We start from the raw sequence: 24,093 nt of genomic DNA, 5'->3' as shown, positions 1-24,093 counted from the left end.
CCGCTGCCCGACTAATGTCATGACGGTTTGGTCTATGAACTTGTCAATGCTATAGATACTGGCAAGTTCAGTGGAGCGGAAAGGCAGTGGTAAGAAGCACATTTAAAAAAAGCATGGCATATGGTCATGTTTTTGTTATGAATTAATGCACTGGATTACAAAAAAGGAGCAGCGGGAAATTGAACGCTGAGAACACCGATAAACATACAGTGCGACGCAACTCGAGAAATAATATTGAAAGATCAAAGAATTTACAAGAAAAAAGAAGATTGAATCATCGCGACGGCACATCACAAAGGCGTCGAAGTCTCTGCAATGAAATTATTTTTGAACAGCTCTGATAGCGCCCACGCAACAATGGTTGCTTGTATACTGTCAAATGCTCATATTCTGCGGCCTAAAGCTCATGGCACGGTGCGAAAACGCGCTCACAGCGAAAGCAAAACATTGTGCGCCGACATGCATGCAGACGCGCAGTCGGTCGCTGCGAATCTGCGTGATAGCTGCATTGAGGCTTCGTTCTATTACACTCCATTTAGTTATACAAACACAATAAGAACATATTTCACATAGTTTGCTCTCAGCGTTTACCTACCTTTCACGCAAGAAGCCTTTTCGGGAGACACCATCGCGGCGACCGCGCGCAGTGGCGTTCACTGTACGTATTTGGTAAAGAGATAGCGTCTGTAAACGATTGTGTGCTTTCAGTTTGCCCAAGATTATTATTTAGACAGTAAGAAACTTTTCTCGTTTCGAAAGTATTTACAGAAATGTCCGGGAGAGCTCGCGCGTGGTGTTTTCAGTGAGGCTGACAGCAAAACCTATGAGGAGCGCGCCGCGTGATCCCTCATACTACGCCAGCGAGGCGCTTCCGGTAGATGGCGACCCCGTAACTCCTCGCCGCCAATAGCGGCTTACATTCTTGTGTGTCCTTACGTCCTCATTTTTTTCGCGTATTTGCGTGTGTTACCGTTATATTACTAGCCGAAGCCTACTACTTCACAGCGCTCATCAACGTTCGCAAACGTATACCAATGCTTCAGGTCCTTTCTATAAATCTTTGTCGACTCCTAAAAGCGCCCTCGGCGATCGGCTCTGATCAGTTGGGCCCTAGAGCAACCTTAAGACTTCCAGTTTCAATTTATGATTTCAAAGCCGTAGAGTGGCACGTGGTTTAACGGTGTTTACAGTTAGTGCATATGCGCTTCGCCTGGGGAATATATGAGGAGCGATGTTTCGCGACAACCCACCACATATAGGGAGGAAGGACTCCTTCCCCCATGACCAGCCATGAATGCGTCCCCCATGAATTCATTGAACTCGTCCATAATATTAATAGCTTCCTTTTCACTTGCATACACAACATTGGCGAAAGGAACATTCGAGATAATGCAGGAACCGAGCTGCATTCTCTAGCCACTCGGGCGGCGATAAGACTCTCTCTCTCTCTGTCTCTCCCTTTCACTGTCCAATGAACCCAAGCGACAGTACGCACCTGCTCTTACTTGGACTATACTTTGAACAAAAGTAGCATTTCTTTTTCCGTGCTTTATTTTTCTTGAATCATTATGACGTCTGGTTTCCTCGTTAGTTGCTGCAAGTGTTGCTGCAGCACCGCTCTCTTGCCGGTAAAGCCGTTGCAGTTCCAGTGCCAGACCAAGAGGTCTCTCACTGGCGGTGTGGATGCTGCTGTACGTGCTGTCCCGTCCATGACTGCTGCAGTTTGGCGATGATCTGTGCTTCAATACCTTGTATTTGTGTCTGTATCTGCGTCTGCAGCAGTGCTTGCATCTGCGCCATCATGTTCTGGATCGTGCTCTGTATGTTCGTTGTCATCTGCTGAACAGTTTGCCCGAGCGCAGTGAAGCGTTCGTTGGTTACCTTGATGGTCGCCTCAAGACGATCGAGTCTGTTGTCCTGTTTTTCGATCCTCTCCATTATCTTTCGTTCCTTGGCGCCCTCTATGGCTCTCCTCTTGGGAACCGGTCCCGCCTCTTTCGTGGCTCTCGGGCCCACCTCGACCTCTGCTTCGTCCTCGGTTATCTCTTGTTGTTTCCGCTCTTGTGCGGGCTTCGGCAGCAGCTGCTGCTGTTGCTACAACGCAATTAATGTCGTTAGCTTCTCGTTGATTTCCTTGATGGTTGCGTCCTGTTCGGCGATTCTGCGCTTTAGCATCTCGTTCTCGTCTCTCAGGGCTTTTACCACCCCGTTCTCTTCTTGGATCTTCTTCGCGGCGTTTTGCGCTGGTGGTTGTCTCTTCTCTGCCATGTTTGCCTTGACTGCGTCGACCCAGGCGACTCTCTCTCTCGACTGCGATGGTCTGTGGCGGCTGGCGCTCCTGCCTCCCTTGCTATTGTCCCTCTTGCGGCTGCTGTCATGCTGCCTCGATTCCCCGCGAGGTCTCTAGGCAGACGGCGCTCGCAGCGGCGGAAAGCTTTCCGGATCCGGTTGTTGCTGCATGGCTTCCATCTTGCGTTCCCATTGCCGTTTTTTGACCACGTGCGGCATCTTGTACTTGTTTTTGCATTTCCTCTCGCCCGTTGGATGCTGTCCCCCACAGAGCTTGCAGTTGGGCTTGCATTCGCGTTTGTGATCCTCGCTGGGGTTCACCATTCCGCAGCCGAAGCACACTCTGGTGTTGGGATTCGGGCATACGTCTCTTCTATGGCCGACCTTGCCGCATTGCCTGCACATGTCAAAGTGCTTGCGGTAAAGCCCGCACATGACTAATATCGAGCCATATTTGACGTAGTTCGGTACTTTCTGACCTGCGAAGAGTACTATCACTGTGGTTGTATTGCTGATTCTGTGTGCCTCCACCGCTAGGGTGGTTGCACGGGTTCACGATGTTTTCGGCTATCTACTCCGGGGTGTCGTCTACGGCTATGCCTCGGATGACTCCCTTGACCGTGCCGTCCGGCGCCGTTCGGTAGGCGATGACTTCGTATGTCCTGCCTCCTATGTTAAGAGCTTTGACCTTAGAGTATAGCGTGGCACGCCTCTCTTCCGGGGTGCTGACCACGATGATGTTTTGCTGCGTGTTTGTGCAGATGGTGTCTGCTTTGGCTTCTTCCTTCGTTACTCGAGCCGCCGTCATGACGGCCGACATAATTATTGAAACCTCAGTCAAAACCGATGGAGGATCGAGAGAAGCAAAATGGAGAAACACGGGCCAAGAGCTGGGCAGCGGTCACTACATCGTGGAGGTCGTCGTACCGCTCGAAGGCCTTGGCCTTCGAGCGGTACGAAGGAAGCGGCGTAAGGAAGCATCGCATTACGGACTGGGACGCCTTTCGAAAGGCGCTACCCGCGGTGCAACTGGACATTACGGACATCGAGCAATGGGCGGCCAACGTCGTTGAGACGACGGAAGGAGCCACCAAAGAGCTGGAGACGTACGAACGGATAGACAAGATGGACAGTCGGCTGGCCCACCTGATAGAAGCCAAGCAGTCCATAAAGGCGAGGTGGCAGAAGCGACGAACCAACCGAAGTTTAAGGAAGAAGATCGCCGAGCTCAATAGGCAGATCGAGGTCCACTGCAGGGTGCTATGCACCCAACAGTGGAACGAGGCCTGCAACGAAGCCGATGGACAGATGCACAAAGGCAAGACGTGGAACATGCTGCGGCACCTCCTTGACGAAACCAAGACCAAGGGCCACCAACACAACAACCTGGCCAGGATCCTACACAAGGCAATCTGCGAGCACGGGGACGACGAGGTCAAGGGGCGCTTGGATGCCAAGTACCTACCGACCACCCCCACGGAAAGACACCCGGATTACCAAGGCAACGGGAACGAGACGCTAGATCGAGACATCCAGACTTGGGAAGTCAGAGTTGCCCTGCAGGATCTCAATGGCAGGTCCGCCGCGGATCCCGATCGAGTGGGCAACAGAGCGCTCAAGAACCTCAACGAAGCGGCCATCGAAACGCTCACGAACTTCTACAACAAGTGCTGGCAAATAGGCAGGCTGTCCAAGCAATGCAAAGCAGCCAAGACGATCCTCATCCCCAAGCCTGGCAAGCCGCCCAACATAGAGAACCTCAGGCCGATCTCGCTCACTTCGTGCGTGGGAAAGGTCCTCGAGCGCGTTCTCATGAACAGGTGGCAGCGTTACCTGGAAGAATCGGAGTTTAACCCAAATTCCATCATCGGGTTTCGGAAGAAGCTCGGGACGCAAGGCGCCATGATCTTACTGAAGAACGAGATCATCGACTATACGACGGGCACCAAGGACAACAGGGCCATACTCGGGCTGGACTTGCAGATCGCCTTCGATAAAGTGAGGCACTCGGCTATCCTGGCCCAAGTATCCAGGCTAAACATGGGCAGAAGGACATACCAGTACATCAAAGACTTCCTGATGGAACGGACCACCGAAATTTGCACGGGAGACCTGCAGCTCGAAGAGAAGAAGCTGGGCAGCGTCGGAACTCCGCAGGGCTCGGTGATCTCCCCGCTACTCTTCAACCTCGTGAGGATCGGGGTGGCCAACCGGCTAGAAAGAGTAGTGGGGGTCCGTCACACCATCCACGCCGACGACGTTACGCTATGCGTACCGGGAGGAAGCGACGGACACATCGAGACAACGCTGCAAGAAGCGGTCAACGCCATCGAGGAGCAGCTGGGCGGGTCTGGACTCGTTTGCTCTCCGGCCAAGTCAGAACTGCTGGTGATTCCACCGACAGGAGCTGGCAGGAAAAGAAAGAATATGGAAGTCAAGTACGAGCGTCCCAAGATCACGGTCAAGACAGCGGGAGGACAAGTAATACCGGAGGTCGAGGAGATTCGAGTGCTCGGGCTGCTCATCCAGCGAAACCGAGTCAATGGTGAAACGGTCAACAAGCTCGCGGGCAAAGCGGCCGCGGCAATTAGACTCATCAAGAGGGTGTCTAACAGAAGAGCGGGGATGGAGGAGGAGAGCCTGACTAGGCTCGTTCAATGCTTCGCAGTTAGCCACATAACGTACGTGACCGCCTTCCACAACTGGAGGCCGAGCGAACGTAACAAGATAGACGCCACCATACGCAAGGCTTGTAAGGCGCCACTCGGATTCCTCGGGAGCACGAGCACCGAAAAATTCATGGCGCTGGGAGTCCACAACACGCTGGACGAAATAGCCGAAGCACAGAGAACGGCGCAACTCGAGCGTCTCTCTGAAACGAGAACCGGAAGACAGATACTGCGGGACCTTGGCCTCGAGCGGAGAGAAGACAAGCAGCAGAAAGACGTACCTATACCGGATAGCATCAACAGAAAGCTCAGGGTCTGCCCGATCCCGAGGAACGTGAACCCGGAGCACAACAAGGAGAGGAGGTTGGCGAGGGCCAGGGCTCTCGTGGGCCTCCACGCCAGAGAAGAAGGCGCCTTCTACGTGGACGCGGCGTAGTATCAAGGGAGCAGCGACGCATACGCGGTGGTGGCTGTCGAGGCATTGACGGGTGCAACGAAGACCACGGCGAGCGTCCGGACTCGAGAGACGCACCGGGCGGGGGAGGTGGCCATCGCCTTGGCCGTCTCCAACCCCGGATGCACTACAGTGTTGTGTGACTCTAGAACGGCAGTGAAGAACTACGCCAAGGGTAGGGTATGTAGTGAGGCCGCGCGCATACTGCGCAAGGCCGAAGACATCGCACGCAAAAGTGCTGTGGTGATCAAGTGGCTTCCGGCCCACATGGGCAGTGACGTGTCGGAACGCAGGAACGTGAACCACAACGAGACGGCCAACTCGGCCGCGCGAGGACTAACCAACCGCGCAGCTGCGAGCACGGCCGACTCAGAGTGTTGGTCGCGGTACAGTGCGAAGGACAAGATGACCACCTTCAACAAACTAGTGAAGTGGTACAGACTTAACAGACAGATTATGCCGCCACCTCACCCGGGGCTTACCCGGACGGAGGCAGTGTTATACAGGCAATTAAAGACGGGGTCCTTGCTCACCCCGGTGCTAGCTAAGCACGTGTGTCCGAGCGTGTACGCGAGTGACGTGTGTAGACTGTGCGCGAAGGAGAGAGCCACCGCGGCTCACATCCTTTGGGACTGTAGCCTAAATCCGCGAGAAGCCAGGGAGAAGACGACGATCCCGCCGCAGCTAGAGGCTGCAATGAGGAGCTATGACCAAGAGACACAACTCAAGGCCGTCCAGCAGGTCTCGGCAGCTCTAGAGAGGCAGAGACCGCGCGAAACCGAGGAGAAGGGGGGCAGCACCCCCAGGATTGGGGCGGCGGCCCTCTCGGGCCTGCGGAAGTAGCGAGGAACCAAGACCTCGAGGAGCACAATGCACGAGACTGACGTAGTGGCCGCGTCGCGGTAAAAGCTTGTCCTCCCTGCGTGGAGGGAGCCTAACCGACTCTGCAGGCATTTTCACTAAAGTTGTTCTATCTTTCTCTCTCTTTCTCTCTCTCTGTCTCTCTCTTTATTTTTCTTCTCGTTTGAATCATACAAGGCACGTGACATCGAACAGCCATCCTCAAAGTATCAAAGCACACATACCATAAGAAAAATTACATATCCATCTTTACTACGTACGCAATGCACATAATTTTCCGAGCGTGCTTCTCAGTTCTATCTCCTTTAAAGACTAATACCGCTTGCAGCGTTCTCGTCCATGTTATTAATAACTGGGCCGCGAACACTGTCTCCAGGATCAGCGCGGACCCGTGGTTCGCGTGCCGTCACGCGCTCAACAAGGTGTTCCTTGCTACCACCCAGACGAGCACTCAACGAGCGCGAGCTGTTTCTCGGAGTGCTGGGACGGCTGTCTTCGTCGGCCATTCGTTCCCAGCCTCTTTCCGATGCCTCGATATCACCGCCGATGGAGTCGAGTTCGCCGTCGATGGCAGTCTCCGCGTCAGTCTCTCGGGCATTGACCGTGGCTGTCTCGTGCTGGGCCATAAACTTCGCCGTCGACTTGACGCCTTCGTTTTCGGCATCCTTGTTCCACGCGAACAGCCTTCCGACGGTGACCAGGACTCCGACGAGGCAGGCGGCGATGAGCAGCGCCGATAGCAGCGCCGCCGCGTTGTGGGCGGTGGCGGCGTCCGCGGAGGCGGGAAGTCGTCGCAGATGTTCGGTCCCGGCTGTCAGCTGGTCGCGGCAGCCTCGTTCCGTGTGAGTCGGCGAAGCGCTGGATCTATCAGCGATGCAGGTCGAGCACGGGTCGAACAGCAGCGACGTGGTCGGCGAAGCAGTCACGGAGTAGTGCTGGCTCGGCGGGTTGTCGGGCACTTGCGTGAGCGACACCCACGGCGGAAGCAGCGGCGCGGCGTTTGAGCCCAAAGACGGTGCCGAGAACGTAGACCGCGGGGGAAACGAGTCCTTGCGCTTCGGGCTCTCCATAGTTGGTTAGGCTTGGTTTCGCCTATTGAAATAGCGGCGTGCCCACTACGGGGGATTAGCCAAGAATCGCGTTGAATTGGAATGAGAAATAACGACATTTATGCCTGTCCAGAAAGCAAGCGAAACGTTCTGAGGAAATTTTAAAGTTTAACTTAATTGACATTAGATAACATACTAACAATATAGGAAGCAAGCCGCCATGAAACAAATCATGATTCCTTGCAGGACACCAGGGATGGGAACAACTAATTCGTCGAAGTCTGTGAAACTGCAGTTCAAAAATTGTGTGCTTTAAAGATAAAAAAAAAACATCGACATAATTGACAGAAATTACCAATCGTCTCCACGTCATCACACAAAATTGAGGCAGAAGCTCCCCGCTGGGGAATAGTCATTTAGTCCGTATTGGATACCGGCCCTTTTCATGGCATCACTAAAGTTCCCCGACCACATCCAATCGCCGTCGCATTCCAATTATGGTGAGCCGGGGCGCGCCTACCACGTGTTACCGGACCCGTTAGACAGGTTGGCGCCGCACGTCGAGCTATTGTCTCGCCCCCTGCTTGACTCTTCCGGAAAGGGCAACGGGAGGCTGGCACGGTCCCAGGTAGTTGATCTTGGCCCCGAGCAAAGCTGTTTTGCGGCTCTGGAAGGTCGTTCGAGAACAACCCGTCTTCTCCAGCTGAGCGCTGCCAGGCGAGGAGGCGACGCCGGAGGCAAGCCAACCCTCGGACAATGGAGCCCTTGGAGCATCCCCATCGGCCGAATGTGACGACACTTGCACGGGCGCCTACCATTGGAGGAAAATGACGACAGCTGAGCTGGCTCGACGATTGGCCGAAAATGACATGACCCCGAGAGACCGAAGGGGTTAAAAGCGAGAGACAGGGAGTAGAGATTCTTTTTTTCGTTCTTCTTGCCGCGGGCCACAACGTTCGATTTGCTGCCGGCCGTCGATGACTTTATGACTGTTCATTACTTTGTGTTATTACTGTAAATAATGTAAATGAACCTTCAGTTCTCAAAATCCCCCTCAACGTCGGGGAACTTCCACACTCAACGGCAAGATCTAATATCTGTTAGAGACGCCGACTAGGAGGTGGGGGGAGGGGGGCGCGAACCCACATCCAAACTTTTTCAGGGCTCAGAGTACGTGATCACGACCGTTATTCCTCATCCTATTGTTCGGACAACAATATTGTTGTGACGCCAGTTAAAGGGTTAATACTTCTTTGATAGTTCAGGTAGGTTTAGCCTTACCTCTCAGTTACGCATTATTTTTAGTTTTTGGCAAGTAGTATTTTTTTCATTGCCTAAAGTCGGCTTATGATTTTTCTGCAGTGATTCCTGTCCTATCTCAGGTAATTGGCCTGCAATAGTTAGGCATTATCATGATCACCATCATGAAGGAGTAAGTTTTCCGGACTAGCTGTTACAAGAGGTGGAGCCCTAATCTGAACGCCCTAACGCTGCGATGAATTTTCGTGAAACCCCGTCGCTACGCGCACCTCATCGGCCAGTCGAACAGCCCTGATTGTGAACGCTACCAGACGCCTGAAACGCTGGAACACATACTGTGCGATTGCCCAGCATATACGCTGGAGCGAAGGACGTTGAAAAGTTTCCTAGCCAGCGTTGACAGGCAACCACGGTCAAAGGAAGCTATCCTCGGCCCATGGCCTGACGCTGCAACTTCATTGCGTGCAACTAAAGTGTTGTTGAAGTTTCTGCAGGACACCAAGCTCGACGAGCGGCTCTATCAAGGCAACTGTCTCACATACATAAGCACTCACCATTTCTCTTATCATCACTCGTCCCAGTTCTTTCACTCCTCTTCTCCAGTGCAGAGTAGCAGACTATAGCGCACTAGCTCAGGTCGACCCCTCTGTCTTTCCTGTCAATAAGTTCTATTCGTGAAGCCCCAGCAGCGACGCTGACTTTTATTAAAAAGGCCCAGTGGAGTGATATCGTCATTGAGCGATATCGTCGCTAGATTTTAGGGACTTCAACGTTCGTAATGTTCATTCGAAAATGGCCTTCCAGAACGTCATTTATTAATCAAGAGACATGTATATTTTATTGACAGGAAAGAGAGGTCGTCCTGAGCTGGTGCGCTCAAGTCTGCTGTTCTGCATTGGGGAAGAGGTAAAATGAGTGAGAGTATTTGGATTGATGATACTTAAGATAAGTGGTTTGTGCTTATGCGCATAAGATGGTGGCCCTACTGGAGCCGCTCATCTAGTTTGGTGTCACTCAGTAAGGCAAGAAGTCAGCAAGAAAGAAGTTTTAATTGAGTTTTTGGAACGACTGGAGATTGATATGCCAATTGTTCTTAAATGGACCCAGTTGGTAGTCGATGAGTACTCTCGCGAAACAACAGAATAGTTGACAATAATAACAGCACAATTATAATGCTAGCTTGACTGTAAAAATTCTTTGGAAATTTGGTCTGATCAATGGAGAGAAGTATTTAGCTTTCTGTCAAGTTAAATATTTATCTTAAAATTTTATCAATTTCTCATGGAGCACTGGCACCACTTGGTCAAACAAATTTTGCTCTCATATATAGTACCTCACATACATCTCTCATAATGAAGTGGTGAGTGTTAGGAATGTCAATGAAGAGAATTGTCGTAGTGTGTTCATGTATGTGGGTGCTTCTTAGAGGGAACTTCAGGTATATCTGTGTCACATCAAGGTTAGGGCCCATCTAGGCTTTTTTTTTCCTTTCCTTCGGTTTTCATGTTGGTCTCAAGTATAATTCAGAGATCAATTGGGTACAATTGTGTTAAAAAAAAAACAGTCGGTCCAATTAGACCCGCTGGATTTTTCCACTGGGTGTCCCAAAACACAATTGGAAATATCAAATTGGTTCCAATTGGAAATTTGTAGCTGGTTTGAGCAAGTTTTTTTACTGGGAAGCCGCATGTAAGGGGCCGAAAATGGCTGTACGAAGCGTGGGCTTTGTGACCATGATGAAGCAACGGGTGAATTCGCATTGGTGGCCTTCACAATGCGCTCCACAGCATGGTGGCCTTCGCAGGATTAGCATCGTGCTCACAAAACACATTCTTTTTTTTTATTCTTTACAAAATCGATTTGAATCGATCTTAACGCTGCGGTTTGTGCGTTTCACCAATTGCTGGTCATATGCAAGTGGAGCAGCGAATACGTATACTACACGTGCATGTTGCAGTCAGTTTTATGGTGCGAGTTAAAACGCAGCAGGCACATAATAAGACATTTATAGTATGTAGCAAAACATGTAGATATCGGAGCTTCTGGACTACTTTCACCCGAATCTGAACACACCACTTCCTTTTCTCTTGGCTTTGTGTATTCACGCAGTACTTTACCTATGTTGATGGCACGTAAGTGGTATCGCCATGTTAGCATGGGACCAAAAGTGCGCCGCAGAATTGACCTCACCACAGAGCATGTCAACTAGAAAAACCTGCGGCAATAATGTGGACCAAGCACCTTTTCGTGCTTCCAAACACAGATTACTAGTGTTCTTTCGAATCCTGCGGCATTTGTAACCTAACAATCTGAGGATAAACACTGAATTTCTGCAGTCTTCTTTCGTTACGTAAAAAAAAAAGAACTATCCTAGGGTTTTACGTGGCAGAACTCCGATATGAATATGAGGCACAGCGCAGTCGGGGACTCCATATTAATTTGTACCACCGGAAGTTTAACATGTACCTAATGCAGGGTATATGGGTGTTTTTCTGGTTTACCCCCCATCGAAATGCAGCCGCAGCGGCCGGGATTTCATCCCGCACACTCGGTTTAGCAGCGCAACGCCAAGGCCACTATACACCGCCACGGCGGGTGCGTTGTTATGTACACATATATGTAAAGTGAAAGACCAGTGCACCCTGCTGTCAAATTCACGTTAACTATATTCACTCCCCGCACGGACCCCAGACAAACGCGAAACGTTTGCGTAGATGATCACGGCCCGTTAGCTTAAACTGTATTACAGTGTTCCAGAGTACATACGTTACAGAAAATCGACAAAAAAAGACAAAAAATTCACCGACTTTTCTGTCTCACTGTCGCGGCGCGTTAAAAAAAAATTGGCAACACTGGTCGAGAGCACGCGCTTTCCTCTCATACATCGCGCTATACACTGCTCTTGTAACTCTTCACGCGCTGCGCCCAATGATCCAGGCTCGAGCACTCTCACTTCGAGGAGGGCGCGCCGAAAAGACAAAGAAAAGGAAAAGCGAACAGAGAACAAGAAAGAAGAAGAAACTTTCTAAGCCGTGTTTCGGCATGTCGAAGAGTGTTGGCCACGTGCGGTAGAGACATCACGTGGTGAACGCTTCTTCACTTCTGTGACCGTGATCCAAGAAACTGCTGCACGGCCATACGGTTTTTTCAGTTGGAGCCAGCTGGATCGCTAGCACACCGCAGCTGCCCAGAATCGAACGCTTGACGAATTCGAAGACGGTTACCTTCGCAACAGATTCCAACGACGGGTTCCAGGAGGAGAGCAAGCGACCGCGGAGGGTTTGCACGCGGGTCCTCGGAAGAAGAGTCTGTTCGGGTGGGGCGCGCCTCCTGCCTCTGCACGCGGCACTCGCTGCAGCCGACACATGGGCCTGCTCCATTCGCTGCCCGCGAACGTGGCCGACGCTCGAGAGAGGTGGCAGCAGCGTCTGCGCCGCTGGCAGGCCGGCGAACGCGGTTCCGACGAAGAAGAAGAGGACGAAGAAGCGCTGAGCGAAGTGGTCGTCATCGGTGGCTGCGAGTCGGGCGAGCCGGCGCACGGATCGGGACCGGGAAAAGCAGCCTCCATGCAGCAGCAGCAAGCGAGCGCGGCGGGCGACCGCAGCCTGTCGCCGCGCATCCATCTTCCCGAGGTGGACACGGACGACGCGGTGAAGATCTGGTGCAGCCGCAGTCAGCCCAGCCAGGTACGGCGATTCGCGGTTGGCATTCGGAGTTCCGCGCGCTCAATCGACTCAACGGCCGCGTCGATGGACGCGGCCGTTGGCGAGAGCGAGACGGCTTCCGTGTTTGTCTTACTCGACCGTTCGAAATCTTCGAAATCTTTACTTTGGCTACGAAAGACACCGTAGGGGAGAAGCTGCGGTTATGTTTGACTGCCTCGACGTGTTTTAGAACGTGAAGCTCGAAGCGAGGCTGGCTTTGCAGTACGCCTCGGCACGAGAGCCGAGTCAATGGAGTTAAGTCTTAAGTCGACGAGGGTCGCGATATGGGCTTGTCGGTAGGGCATTATAGAGAGGTATCTGTATAGCGCTACAAAACGAAGACGAATTAAGACAAGCTCTTGTCCTCGTCTTCGTTTCTTCTTATGTCCTGTTTTCGTTGCGCTGCACAGATGCTTTCATTGAGCCCTAAAGCTCGCGGCGGGTGAAATGTTTTTATCGAGACGCCGTTGCGTTGCGATCGACGCCAACGGTTATGTTTGTTCGGGAAGCAAAACCAATCGGATAGGAGGCGTGCGTTTCTTTAAGTGAAAAGCGTGTGAAGTTCGATGGAAATGTGAGAAATACTGAAGCCTGGACGATCCCTCCTGGGAAGCTTCCCAACCTTGCTAGCATGAAAAGATCGCACTTTCGCCATTAGGGCGAAACTAAGAATGCGATAGCAACGCGTTAGAATAATGTATAAAATAGCTGTGGCGTTCTCATAAGCACGAGGGTCATGGGCTCGAATTCCAGTGTAGTGGCGAGTATGTTCAGGTGGAGGAGGAATGCAAAAATGCATGTGTACGCTTCTTTCGTTGCTCGTCACGGAACCTTCAGTTGCTGAAATTAATACGAACTCCTTCACAACGCCGTTTTTATTGTGTTAAGCATACTCTGGCGAGTACCTCAGCTGCGTGAAGCGAAAATGCACGCGAATGGTGGTGTATCTGCACAAAAATTCGCAGTTAACGAAGTTAAGACATTTACTCGTTATAATACTGTGAATGTACATTGTCAGCTTCATAAGCGATAATGAACAATTGAAACAAAATGAATTTTTAGAAAGAATACCCATAGGAATACATTGGATACCATAGAAGATGCATGAGGTAGCTTATAGCAGGGGTGGGCCAATTGAAATTTAGGGTTGGGCTAACTGAAATTTGCGGGTTGACCAAATTTAAATTTGGGGGTGGTCTAACATAAAATTTGGACGTAGGCTAATTTAAATTTAGGCTTGGGCCAACCTGAAATTGGGGGGGTTGGGGTACGCCAACTGAAATTTGAGTGTGGGCCAATATACAAGTTGGGGCTGAGCCAATTTGAAATTTCGAGGTGAGCCAACTTGATATTTGGAGGTGGGCCAACTTAAGTTTGGGGATGTGCCAGCTTGAAATTTGGGACTGGGAAAACAAATTTTGGGGTGGGTGAACTGAGATTCGGGGAGTACGGTTACGCATACTTAGACAAGACCAGTGGAGTTTCTGCATCGTGTTTTTTTCGTTGCTGCTGTATTGCTTTAGGACGTTGGATTCAATAATTTTCTCTTGTGACCTTTTAAAAGTTCAGACACAATAGTATCGTGTTTGATTGCCTACTACTATATCGCTGCTGGCTTTTAATTTTTAAAGAAATGTTTTGTAACACAGTTAATCCTACTCATTCCTTTTTTGTTGCTGCTGTGTTTCCAGAGCCGGTCGAAATAACTTTAACCGTGTGCGGACATGTCCAAGCAATTTGGCTTCTTTCTACGAGGAACACGTTTTCGGCATGCCCTTTGATTATCTACCCCGCGATGTCTAAGTAATCCAACCTTAATTAGTGTTAGCGTGATACAACTATAAAGGATCGGCATCTCCTAAGAGGTCGCTTTGAAATCACTAATTATTGCTGCGGTCAGCGCACGGGATCCCACACGTGCTGTGTATTCCCGCAGCTCAGTCATTTTAGAGTCAACACAAGCATCCTTCAAGAGAGTATACGCAATAGAAGGCGCAATCGAGACGTCAGCTTGATCTTGAGCGTATAGGAGTGTGAAACACGGGTATAGGATACACGTATCTGTGTATATTATGCCTACTCCCAAAGCCTTAGGTAAGCTGATACAATTAGGAAACGAGCATCATCTGACTACACTGCCTACTTCCTGGCTCGCAACAATCTGGAGATCCCTCGCGGCCTTCATCAGGAGCGGTCATCGTTTCTTGTGCATAAGACGTACTGTGAAACATAGCTTCTTTATGACAAGCTCGATGTCAGACACTACCATATATGCATTATTACCATCCTCCATTCAGTTCTTCACGGGTGTCTTTATTTAAAAGTACGCTGATGTATTAAGAAGTTCGTTACAATTCCCAGCATCTTGTCTAAAAGGCTTAGTGGTCCACGTATGCGCGCTCGGGAAATAATATAAGCAACGTTTCTTTCCGTGCGTAGTCTTTAAGCTGTTTTGGAATAGTGGCCTCCCAAGCGACTAGGGCCGCGCTACAGCGCATGCGCCGAACCCAAACTGTACCTTTAGGTGTGGCTTTTCGCCGGGCCCCTAACGCTAAATATAAAGAATGAGCGTAGGATGCCCCAAACGTCTCAAACCTGCTTTGCGTCGTCTCAATAGTGCCGCGGACATGTTAAAAACGTGTCAATGCCTCGTCATTGAAAATAATAAACTGTCGGGTATCCTTTTCATCCTGTAAAATATTGCGGTTTGCATTATTTCATCTTATTTTCCACTGTAATTATGTTTTGCTTTCCCTTCTGCGTGCAGGAAGGGCGCTGCCACCGCACGATGCTAACGCAAGTCGTCAACCCTGTTCTAAAGCACGTCGTCGGTGGGGCAGACCGCGAAAGCAAAGCGTTCGCTTATCGGGGCCACCTATAAGCTCTAGACACCAATTCCGAACCTCCCTTTTATCGCTCTTCTCATCTTGACGCCAGTACGTCTCTCAGAGGAAGGACACACTTCGGTGTGTACGTCGCGCAGTATGGATCACATCAAATGAATTCGTACCTGTGACTCCTTCAGGTAGACTTTAATGAAGTTGCAAATGGCTTACAATCGTCGCTAACGAGCCCGAAATTCTTCTATTTCAAATTTGAACTAGCTGACCCAAGTTCTTAATAGAGTGGCCTCAAGAGAGGCCAGATGGTGCGCGTCGTTATACCCAAATTTGGATGTCCAACAAAGTATTACATTCGGAAATTGTTTCCTGTTGTTGTTCTTTTCGTACCTTGGTGCGAGTAAATAATCTTTGATATATATGACATGTAGCTTATTTAGGCGGCTGAACATTTCGGTATCGCCGATATTAGCTCGGGTGTCTTCGTCACTGGCACTCATGGCTGTGTACGTACTCGGGCTTCAGATTGGTATATTATTAATGATTACGTTGCAGGACTATGTATAATGGTTCCTGTGTTGGCGGCCGATCGAGACACCGACTTGTGAAATGAAACGAGTTTCTTTTGTCTCCTGCAGGTGACGCAAAGTGGCCCCAGCGCGTGGCTAGAGGCGGAACAGGAGCGCTCGAGCTCCAGCGGCAGCGAGTACGAGCTGGACGACGAAGAGGACGAGGAGGACGAGGAGGGAGAGGAGGACGAGGCGAGCAGCGAGGGCAGCACGGAGACGTCGACCAGCTCGACGTCCACCATCCCGTCGGGTATGCTCCGCCAGTGGAGGCGCATCCGCAAGTGCTACGCCGACAACCCCGACGTCATCGGGGACATACTCGTCTACAGGTGGGCGCAGCGCCCCGGAACCTAATTCGAAAGAAAAAAAAAATATTGTATGGAGGGCAGGCAAGGGTCAGGTAGAGTCACACTCGGGCAGACTGACGCAATCACCCGAACGCTCTGTAATGGCTCTGCTGAGCGACAGTTATATTTTTTTTCTGTTTGTCGCTCTTTGCTTTTCAGCAGGGGTGTAGGCAAACGGGGCGCTGTTTGCGACATTTCCTCTTGTGCAGTGGCTTAAAGGAATCGAGGAGCACAGTCACGTATGACGCACATGGGACGCGAGCGTTTCGCTGTGCCGAGGCTCCCATAATCTATTTGTAGACGATCTGCGTCCGTGCCCGACAAAAATGCTATCCCTTTGTGGCAGCACGGGCACAGAAATACTGGTTTTTATTAAAGCGTGAACGCGTAATTTTTGCTGTACAGCATTCTATTTCACTGATCAGATCTTCTTGCTTTTGGGTAAAATCCAATTCGATACGCACCCAGGACCAGGCAGATTCCCTTTGTACAAGTGCAGAGGGTAATTGGAGCAGTAGCCGTTTTCAGGTCCGCTCGTAGTGTGTCTCGGTGTGCTTAGAGGAGTTGGTCATTGCCAATAAAAAATACACGCGTACACACGTACAGATGCCTTCCGTCACCGAACAAAAGTTCTGGCTGCTAACAATATACATGACGTATTTCTGCGGCTCCAATACAAAAACTTCAATTACAATATTATATACTACGCTAAGAGAACGACACTTGAAGGGAGGTATATTCAAAAGCTGTCATTCACTCAGACGGAAATTGAGGAGAAATATGACTCGTATAAAATTAGATACTTCATGATAACCACTATACCATCATGTTTTTTTAAGCAAAACGCTAAGCACAGCTAAAGCATGTTTATTTTTTTTTCATTTGTTAAGGAACGAATTAAACAGTGGAACAGACTTTACTCTCTCTCGAACTTGTTCCAAATTGTAATTACTGCGAATTCAAAAAAATTTCACAGCCACATCAGTTCCTGGTAAGGCTCAACCACCTACGCACGATCTCCACGTTGGGGCAACGTCACCATGGCAATAGAAAGACAAAAAAGACACGTGTGCAAGTACCTGCGTGCAGCAGCCTGCACAATCAAGGCTGGTCCCGCTCAAACAGAAAAAGGTATCAGTGCCCGTTCACTCTGTGAAGAAGTATGACCAGCGAAGCTGTGTATGTGGGCCCCTTAATGGCGAACTGTACCTCCGCCGCGAGTCGGGCCGGCATTGCACTATCTTCGGGATCGGCTCACGTGTGGGGAGTGCTTAACGCCTGCTTCACCTCCGCCGAGGGTCTGCCCGGCATTGCACTATCTCCGGGATCGGCCTACGTATGGGAAGTTTTTTGCTTACAACGACACGAAAATTTCCTCGGACGGCAGAGGTCTACAGCTTCGCCGTAAAAAAAATAATTCTTCTGCGCGAACAATTGCAGAGTGCTGACGTACATGGGGCACCCCCACTGGCGCAAGAGCAGCGGTGGCGGCGGCTGCGCGTCGGCGGCCGGCGACAGCCCCAACCTGACCACGGTGCTGCAGGCCACCATGGCGCTGCGGCTGGAGGACCTGCGCCAGAAGAAGCTGCAGATGGAGGCCGCCTGGCGGGCCATGAAGAAGAAGGCGCCCCCCATCAGCCGCGTCGTGCTCGAGGCCAAGCGCCGCGCCGTGCAGCAGCTCGAGGTGCGCAGTGACGCGTGCGGTGACGTCACGGGGACGGTATGGCAGCGCGAGACAATGCTCTAGGACGGGACGGGAAACGCGGGGCAGCCAGTGGCGCCCGTCCTATGTATTTGTGTTCTTTTTCTGTCTTGTCACTGCCTTCTCTTTCGCGCTATACGGTCCTTGTAGTGAGTCATTATACCAATATGTGTATGTAAGCCCCGTCGTCAGTTTTATTCGTTTCTTCCGTCTTTCTTTCGCTCTTTACTGACACGGCATTTTCGACTTCTCCATTTTCTCACCTTAAGTGAAGATTTTGGGCCGAAATCCCTAAAAAGAAGGGGGGGGGGATACTAACAAGGCTCAGAACGCCTATGTGGCACTACACTATGTCAAACTACACTCTGAAAAAAAATGTGCACCATTTGGGGTCTATATTTGCAAACACAACGATAGTCATCTGTCTTGCTTGCATTTCCTTTCTTGGAAACGTTGCGCTCGCTACTTTCCTGTCGAGAATGCTCTGTCATGCTGATAAGGCGCATGCCGTTCTTGACTTGGAAGAACCGGCCTCGCAGCCTCAAAGAAAAGAAATGCGGGCAATAGAGATGACGATTATCGTTGTATGGCCACATACGACCCAAAGAGTGCAATTTTGCTCAAGAGTGTATCTATGCAACTAGATAACAGCTTTTCACCGAGCCAGTTTCGGTTTCCGTTCCCAGAAGGTGCGTGTGTCGCGACGTCGTGACATCGATAGTGGTCACGTGGGACAGGAGATAACGACGTTTCGGCACTCGCTCGGTCGTGCGTTATATGCTGCTGCCCGTTGCGCGGTCCGATGTGTAGCAGCATAACCCGAGTTCTCTAAACGCCACAAAACTTGTGGAAGGCGTCAGAGGGCCTCGAATGATTTACTGCAGTACATAACTGCCTGATCCGGTTTTGGTATTCACATCTACGTAGCGCACCCCTTGTGACGTCATGACAATGTTATTCGCTCCTTTCTAGCGATCGAACGCGGCTGCCACGCGTGACCTAGGCAGGAGAAGCGAGCGCAGTGCCTTCGCAGTTTTCTTTATTATGGGTAATGTTTTTATACTACCTAGCCTTATTTGCAAGACCTCTGCAAATTTAGCTTTGTTTTATGATGCAATGATAATGTGGTGGCCCCTGTGTCCGAAAAACCTTCTTTAGTTATCAGCTCAATTCCATTTCGATTTATTTACTTCATATAGAATAGCTACATTTAGGCATGAAACATGTAAAGAAGGAGGTCCTAAAATCAAGGGTTCTAAGGGCAAGACCTCCTCGTATCGAAGTAAAATTCCTTATAAACGTTTCGCAGCCTTCCTACTTGCTAAGGTTCGTCCTTGTCTGTCTTTTTATTTTTTCAAATTTTTGCAACTTGAACTGTACGTATTGTTGTTCCTATCAAACAGGAATTGCTTTTCGCGATGGCAGTGATGACCTCGCAGAATCCACGCGCCAGAAACAGGAGCGCTTGTAGCGTCATCTCGGAGGAAAGGCGTTCGACTACGACCATCTGGGAAAGTTCCCCCGTCCCGCGACTCTTCAATTCGATTTAAATTCAATTTAAGTTCAATTCGCTTTATTTCAATCTTCGCCATTGATGTTGAGCACCGTGGACTAAAAGTCATTAAAGCGTGACGTAGTGCGCGGCCATGTTTTGCAGGCAGTGACAAGCGGCAGACAATAAGCGGAGTCCAACGCATACGCATTAAATTGAAGACATTAGAAAAAAAAATTAAGGAGAGAACAAGCCGGTTTCGAATTATAACCTGCGCGAAAAACACATTGGCAGCGTGAAACGTCGAAGTCTATTGCTTCGGACTGACTTAAACCACCTGAGGTTCTTTAACGTGCATCTAAAAAATAAGTTCGAGCGCTTTTGCTTACCGACACCACGAAATGCGGCCACCACCGCTGTCTGGAGTCGAACCCGCCACCTCGTGCTCAAGGAAATGAACGCCATAGCTATGGAGCCATGGCGGCTTGTCAGTTAAGGAAGAAAAAATAGAGAGGTTTCTCGTTGAAGCTGACGTTGCTACCGGAACCTTTAAGCCAGCTGATCGTCGCCATCGCTCAGGGCACCAATAACCAAGCATACGTAATTTAAAAGACAGCTTCGTGAGACGTCGACACCAGCACTGCTGCCCTCATGCTGGCGACACGAGCTGCAGACGCAGAATGAGTTATGGTGCGTCCTCACTATAGCGGGAAATGCGGGCGTGCGGCATTCCGCGTCCGGTAGAAAGCGCGCCACGAGAACATGTAGGCGAGCGGCAACTTTTTCCTGCCGCAGGGCGAGTGGGTCTTGTGGGTTATATTAGCGGCATGCCGCTTGCCGCCAGTCGAGTAGACTAGTCTGTAGAGGCTGCTTCATTCACTTTGCCAAACTAGCCAAACGATGCGAAGAACATCGCTGATCTCAACCTATATTCTGAGAGTGAATCGCTCAATCGCTGCGCGGGCAAACAACGCCTGTAACTTCGATCCTGCCAGTGCTGGTGCTTTGAGCGTAGCGCGGCATGCCGCATGCGTTTTTTTGTCCACTGGTGTGAACATGTACCTCTAGATGAAATCGTCCGTCTGAGAAGGCATGGATCGCGATGGTGCGTGTCGATCTTTAAAATGGTCGATCTTTAAACGTGGTTTGCTACACGTGATCAATGTGGTCAGGAGAACGTACGATATACTGATCTCGTGCAGACTGGTACGTTGACGTTTGCTATTAGAGGTAAACGTGGTACATTTGCTATTAGAGGTCCTAATGTAGTTTGTTTCGAGAATTTTCCGCGCTTAATTTCCCGATGCTAATATCAGACGTATAGCGGAGCTGAAGTCCTGCACCGCGAACGTCGAGTTCACTTCTTTTCTTTTAACTCTTGCTGTGCCCCGCCTAATTTCAACACTGATAATTGTGCCGCGTAGCTACTTTGACCACTGACTGAGTGTGGCGCCCCTGTACCACTGAATAAACGAGCAGCTTGGAACAAGTGCAGTTCGGTACACACTCGGGCGAAGTTCCCCTTCTCTGAGTTCCATGTGTCTACTGTTCTGCTAGTCCACGTCTGTACGCGCTCGCCTGTTAGTCACCTTCGTTCGATGTACGTTTGAGAACTTCTCTCTTGGTTATGTTTCAAGATTGGTCGACAGTAACGAAGCTCAAATCGCAAGAAGACAATAGCTTCAAGTGGAGTGCGTGTATGAATTACAGGGAGGAGCTTATGGTGTCATTGCCCATATAGTTAGCTAACACACTGACAGACGGGTAACAGGTAACAGTGAGTTAGTGACCGCTTTTAAATGAACAACATTTACCAACCTAAATCGAAATGGGAAGTACGATAACAAATGCACCACGCAACGAATGACATCATAATTGCAGTTTGTAATGAACGTACCTTGCACGAGGATCCTTCTTAGCGTAAACACTCTAAATCCTACAGGACTTTATTTCGGTTACGTGATGTCATCTCAGGCTGTAATAGGCATGTACGTTTTTCACCCTTTTGTGGAAAGTTACGTAACATCTTTAGGCGTTACCATGTTGCTGCGTGCATATATGAACCGCAATGATTTACATTGTACAGGAGCGCCATGACGTAAAGCTATTACAAACTTTACTATTCCATTTCTCCGATCCGCCCTATACGATTGGTCGAATTCTTTCCGGGAAATTTCATTTCGCTTGTCTGTCACGCGACATCAGGAAAAAACCACGGAAAAAAACAATATTATATGAAATGTACGCATTGGGGCGCTATAACGTAAAACTATTCCAAAATTTTCTATTCCATTTGTGCTATCAGCCCTCCGCGATTGGTCAAAAACATTTTTGGACCACCCCCACTTCACCTGTCTGTCACCCGACGTCCCGAAAATCGCGATACCTCCCCATCTGATATGATGTCTACACAGTGTGTATGCATGATTTGGCGGAAAAAAGAAAAAGTTATTTCTAATTCGACGCCTTCTCGCCATTAGCCCCCGGCTATTGGTCAAAAGTTTTCGGGCTGCACCCACTTCACCTGCCTGTCACGCGACGTCACAAAACCGCGAAAACTCAACGCGTCAAAGTGACGTGTACGCATTAAAGATGCATTAATATGCCGAACAAAACTGAATTTTCTTCTGAATAGCCGCAGACTGCCCCGTTCCGACAGGAATAAAAGATGGCTGCCGCCTATGGTTCAGGCGCTGGCTACTTGCACCTGCCGGAGAGCATGGGTGTATTTGAGTACAATAAAACTTTTTGCGTGGCCGTGTAACGTTAACGAGCGCTTATGGCATGTTTATGACCTCGCTATGCCAACTCTTCTTTGCTGAGGATCCGTTTTAGCGGCATTCTTAAGCTTCCGTTGCATGCCGCCGCGATTTTCCACCAGCCACCGCAAGCTAAGTAAGGGAAAGCGGACCAATCGAAGACGCCAGCACGGACCTCTTCATCCGGTTTTCGATTTTCAGTGCACTGGCTATGCCCCATCGAATCCCTCTCCACTTGAGCCTTCTCGCCTTTTGTCAGCCAATTAAATGCGACAAGCCGCTCAGTGTAGGCAATGTTATTCGTTTTTCAAGGAAACAAAACTGACCTCCTTCGAACGAGGAGAGCGTTTGATTGATCTGTTCAGACAACCCTGTGGGCGACCGCCCGGTGCTTGCCTCGGTGGTTAAGCAAATTTGACGTCAGGAGATTGGAATAAAACATATTGGAATAGTTTTACATTATAGGGCCCTTGATTACGAATGATTTAATCGTACAAAATAAAAATTTGTATATTCGATGCTACCCCGTTTTCACCATCAACCCTCTGCGATTGGTCAAAACATTTCGGGCTCCGCTCACATCGCCTGTCACTCGTCGTCACAAAAAACGGAAGAGCCCACACGTCAAAGTGACTTGTACGCATTAAAGCTGCGTTAATATGCCGAACGAAACTCAATTTTTTTTTCGGAATAATCGGAGACTGCGCCGTTCCGAAACGAATATAAGATGGCTGTCCGCCAATCGCTCTAGCACTGGCTACTCGCAGCTGCCGGGCAGAACGGTTTCCTCGCATGTCATACAAGTTGTTGCGCAACAGTGTAACGTTGTCGAGCTTTTACGCCACGCACACGACATTGCTACGCCAACCTTTCTTCCCTCAGGGTCCGTTTTATCTGAATTTTCCCCGTTGCGTTGCACGCTACCACAATTTCCTACGAGACACCGAGAGCTAGGCGAGGACAAGCGGTTCAATCGTCGGCACCTCCCTCATCGTCCGGCTATAATACTTTCCCTGCGGCTAGTTCAGCCCCACCAAACCCTCTCCTCTTCAGCGTGAGCCTCGCCTCTGGCCAGCCAATTAGATAAGAAAAAAAGAAAAAGAACCGGTCAAGTAAACAAATCCCATTCGCTGTGAAAGCGAACAAAACATACCTATAAACGAGGAGAGCGTTTCATTGGCCTGCTCAAAGAATGCTGCGACTCACCACCGGAGGCTTGCGTCGGTGGCTACGTGAATGCGACGTCGGGAGGTTGTGATGAAAACAGACTGGAATAGTTTCGCGTTATAGGGCCCCAGAGCAGCTACTCAGATAAGACGCATTTTCAACGCACTTGTGGCGCGACGTCAAGTGCTTACAATAATCCACGGTCTAAATTAAGGGTGGCCCAGTAACCGGGCCGTCACTACAGCCGGAATTCTTAACCGGTGGGGTTCACTTCAATCAGTGACAGCACGGCATGCATACTATTCAGCCGAGTTTATAGAGCGTGGTCTCACCACACTGTGAAATCAACTGGCCGAGGCTGGCAAACGTCGGAAAGGCATCGCGAATGCGACGTCTAGTGTTGGTACAGCCAAGTGCGCCCTGGTTTGCGGCCTTGCGGTAGAGTTGGAGCTACTGTATAACGCTAGCTTAAAATTATCTTCGGCGTAGTTGAAACAGTGTCTGTTGGACTCGTTTCCGAAGTGTCAGCATTACCTATCGATTATTACCTTTTTTAACGTAGTCGAAGTGTGCGACACCCACAGCGTTCTCCCCATAATTCTATCTATTTCTATATGTAACGTGTTTTGCAGAAGGAGCTCATGTCGCTGCACGAGGCGAGTTCAAAGATGGGGTCCGGCAAAACTCGGTGTGCCAAGAGTGAAAAAGCAGCTGCCGCGGAGTGTGCTCAAGGCCAGTGAACGGGGACTGCTCGTTTTACATTTCTTTTTTTTTCTGCCTTCGTCTTTTTTTTTCTTTTGCGTACCTTTTTTTCTTACGGTCACATTGCTTTCTTTTTTTTTCTCTCTCTCTCTCTTGTGGGGCATGGAGCTCTACACCGAGCGCCTTCAGTGTACCGTGTGTAATAAAAACCGCGCAAGCTGCCCTTTGA

At 49.9% G+C, this 24,093-nt stretch overlaps 1 protein-coding gene and 2 pseudogenes across 1 annotated transcript; 2 read left to right on the top strand and 1 right to left on the bottom strand.

The window, feature by feature from the left end:
• Positions 1 to 1,641: 1,641 nt before the first annotated feature.
• On the bottom strand, positions 1,642 to 11,949 carry LOC135897760 (uncharacterized; annotated as a pseudogene).
• LOC135896710 (uncharacterized) lies at positions 3,415 to 6,255 on the top strand (annotated as a pseudogene).
• Positions 11,621 to 24,093, top strand: LOC135897535 (uncharacterized). Its single transcript, XM_065426183.1, has 4 exons — positions 11,621 to 12,268; positions 15,765 to 16,024; positions 17,483 to 17,726; positions 23,795 to 24,093. The coding sequence occupies exons 1-4, from the start codon at positions 11,948 to 11,950 to the stop codon at positions 23,900 to 23,902; spliced, it is 933 nt and encodes a 310-aa protein (XP_065282255.1). The 5' UTR covers positions 11,621 to 11,947; the 3' UTR covers positions 23,903 to 24,093.

This window comes from Dermacentor albipictus, chromosome 1 (assembly GCF_038994185.2).
Source record: "Dermacentor albipictus isolate Rhodes 1998 colony chromosome 1, USDA_Dalb.pri_finalv2, whole genome shotgun sequence".
In the NCBI taxonomy this organism is placed as follows: Eukaryota; Metazoa; Arthropoda; class Arachnida; order Ixodida; family Ixodidae; genus Dermacentor; species Dermacentor albipictus.
Note: the sequence above shows the minus strand (reverse complement) of the source record. Positions and strands in the feature narration are given on the sequence as shown.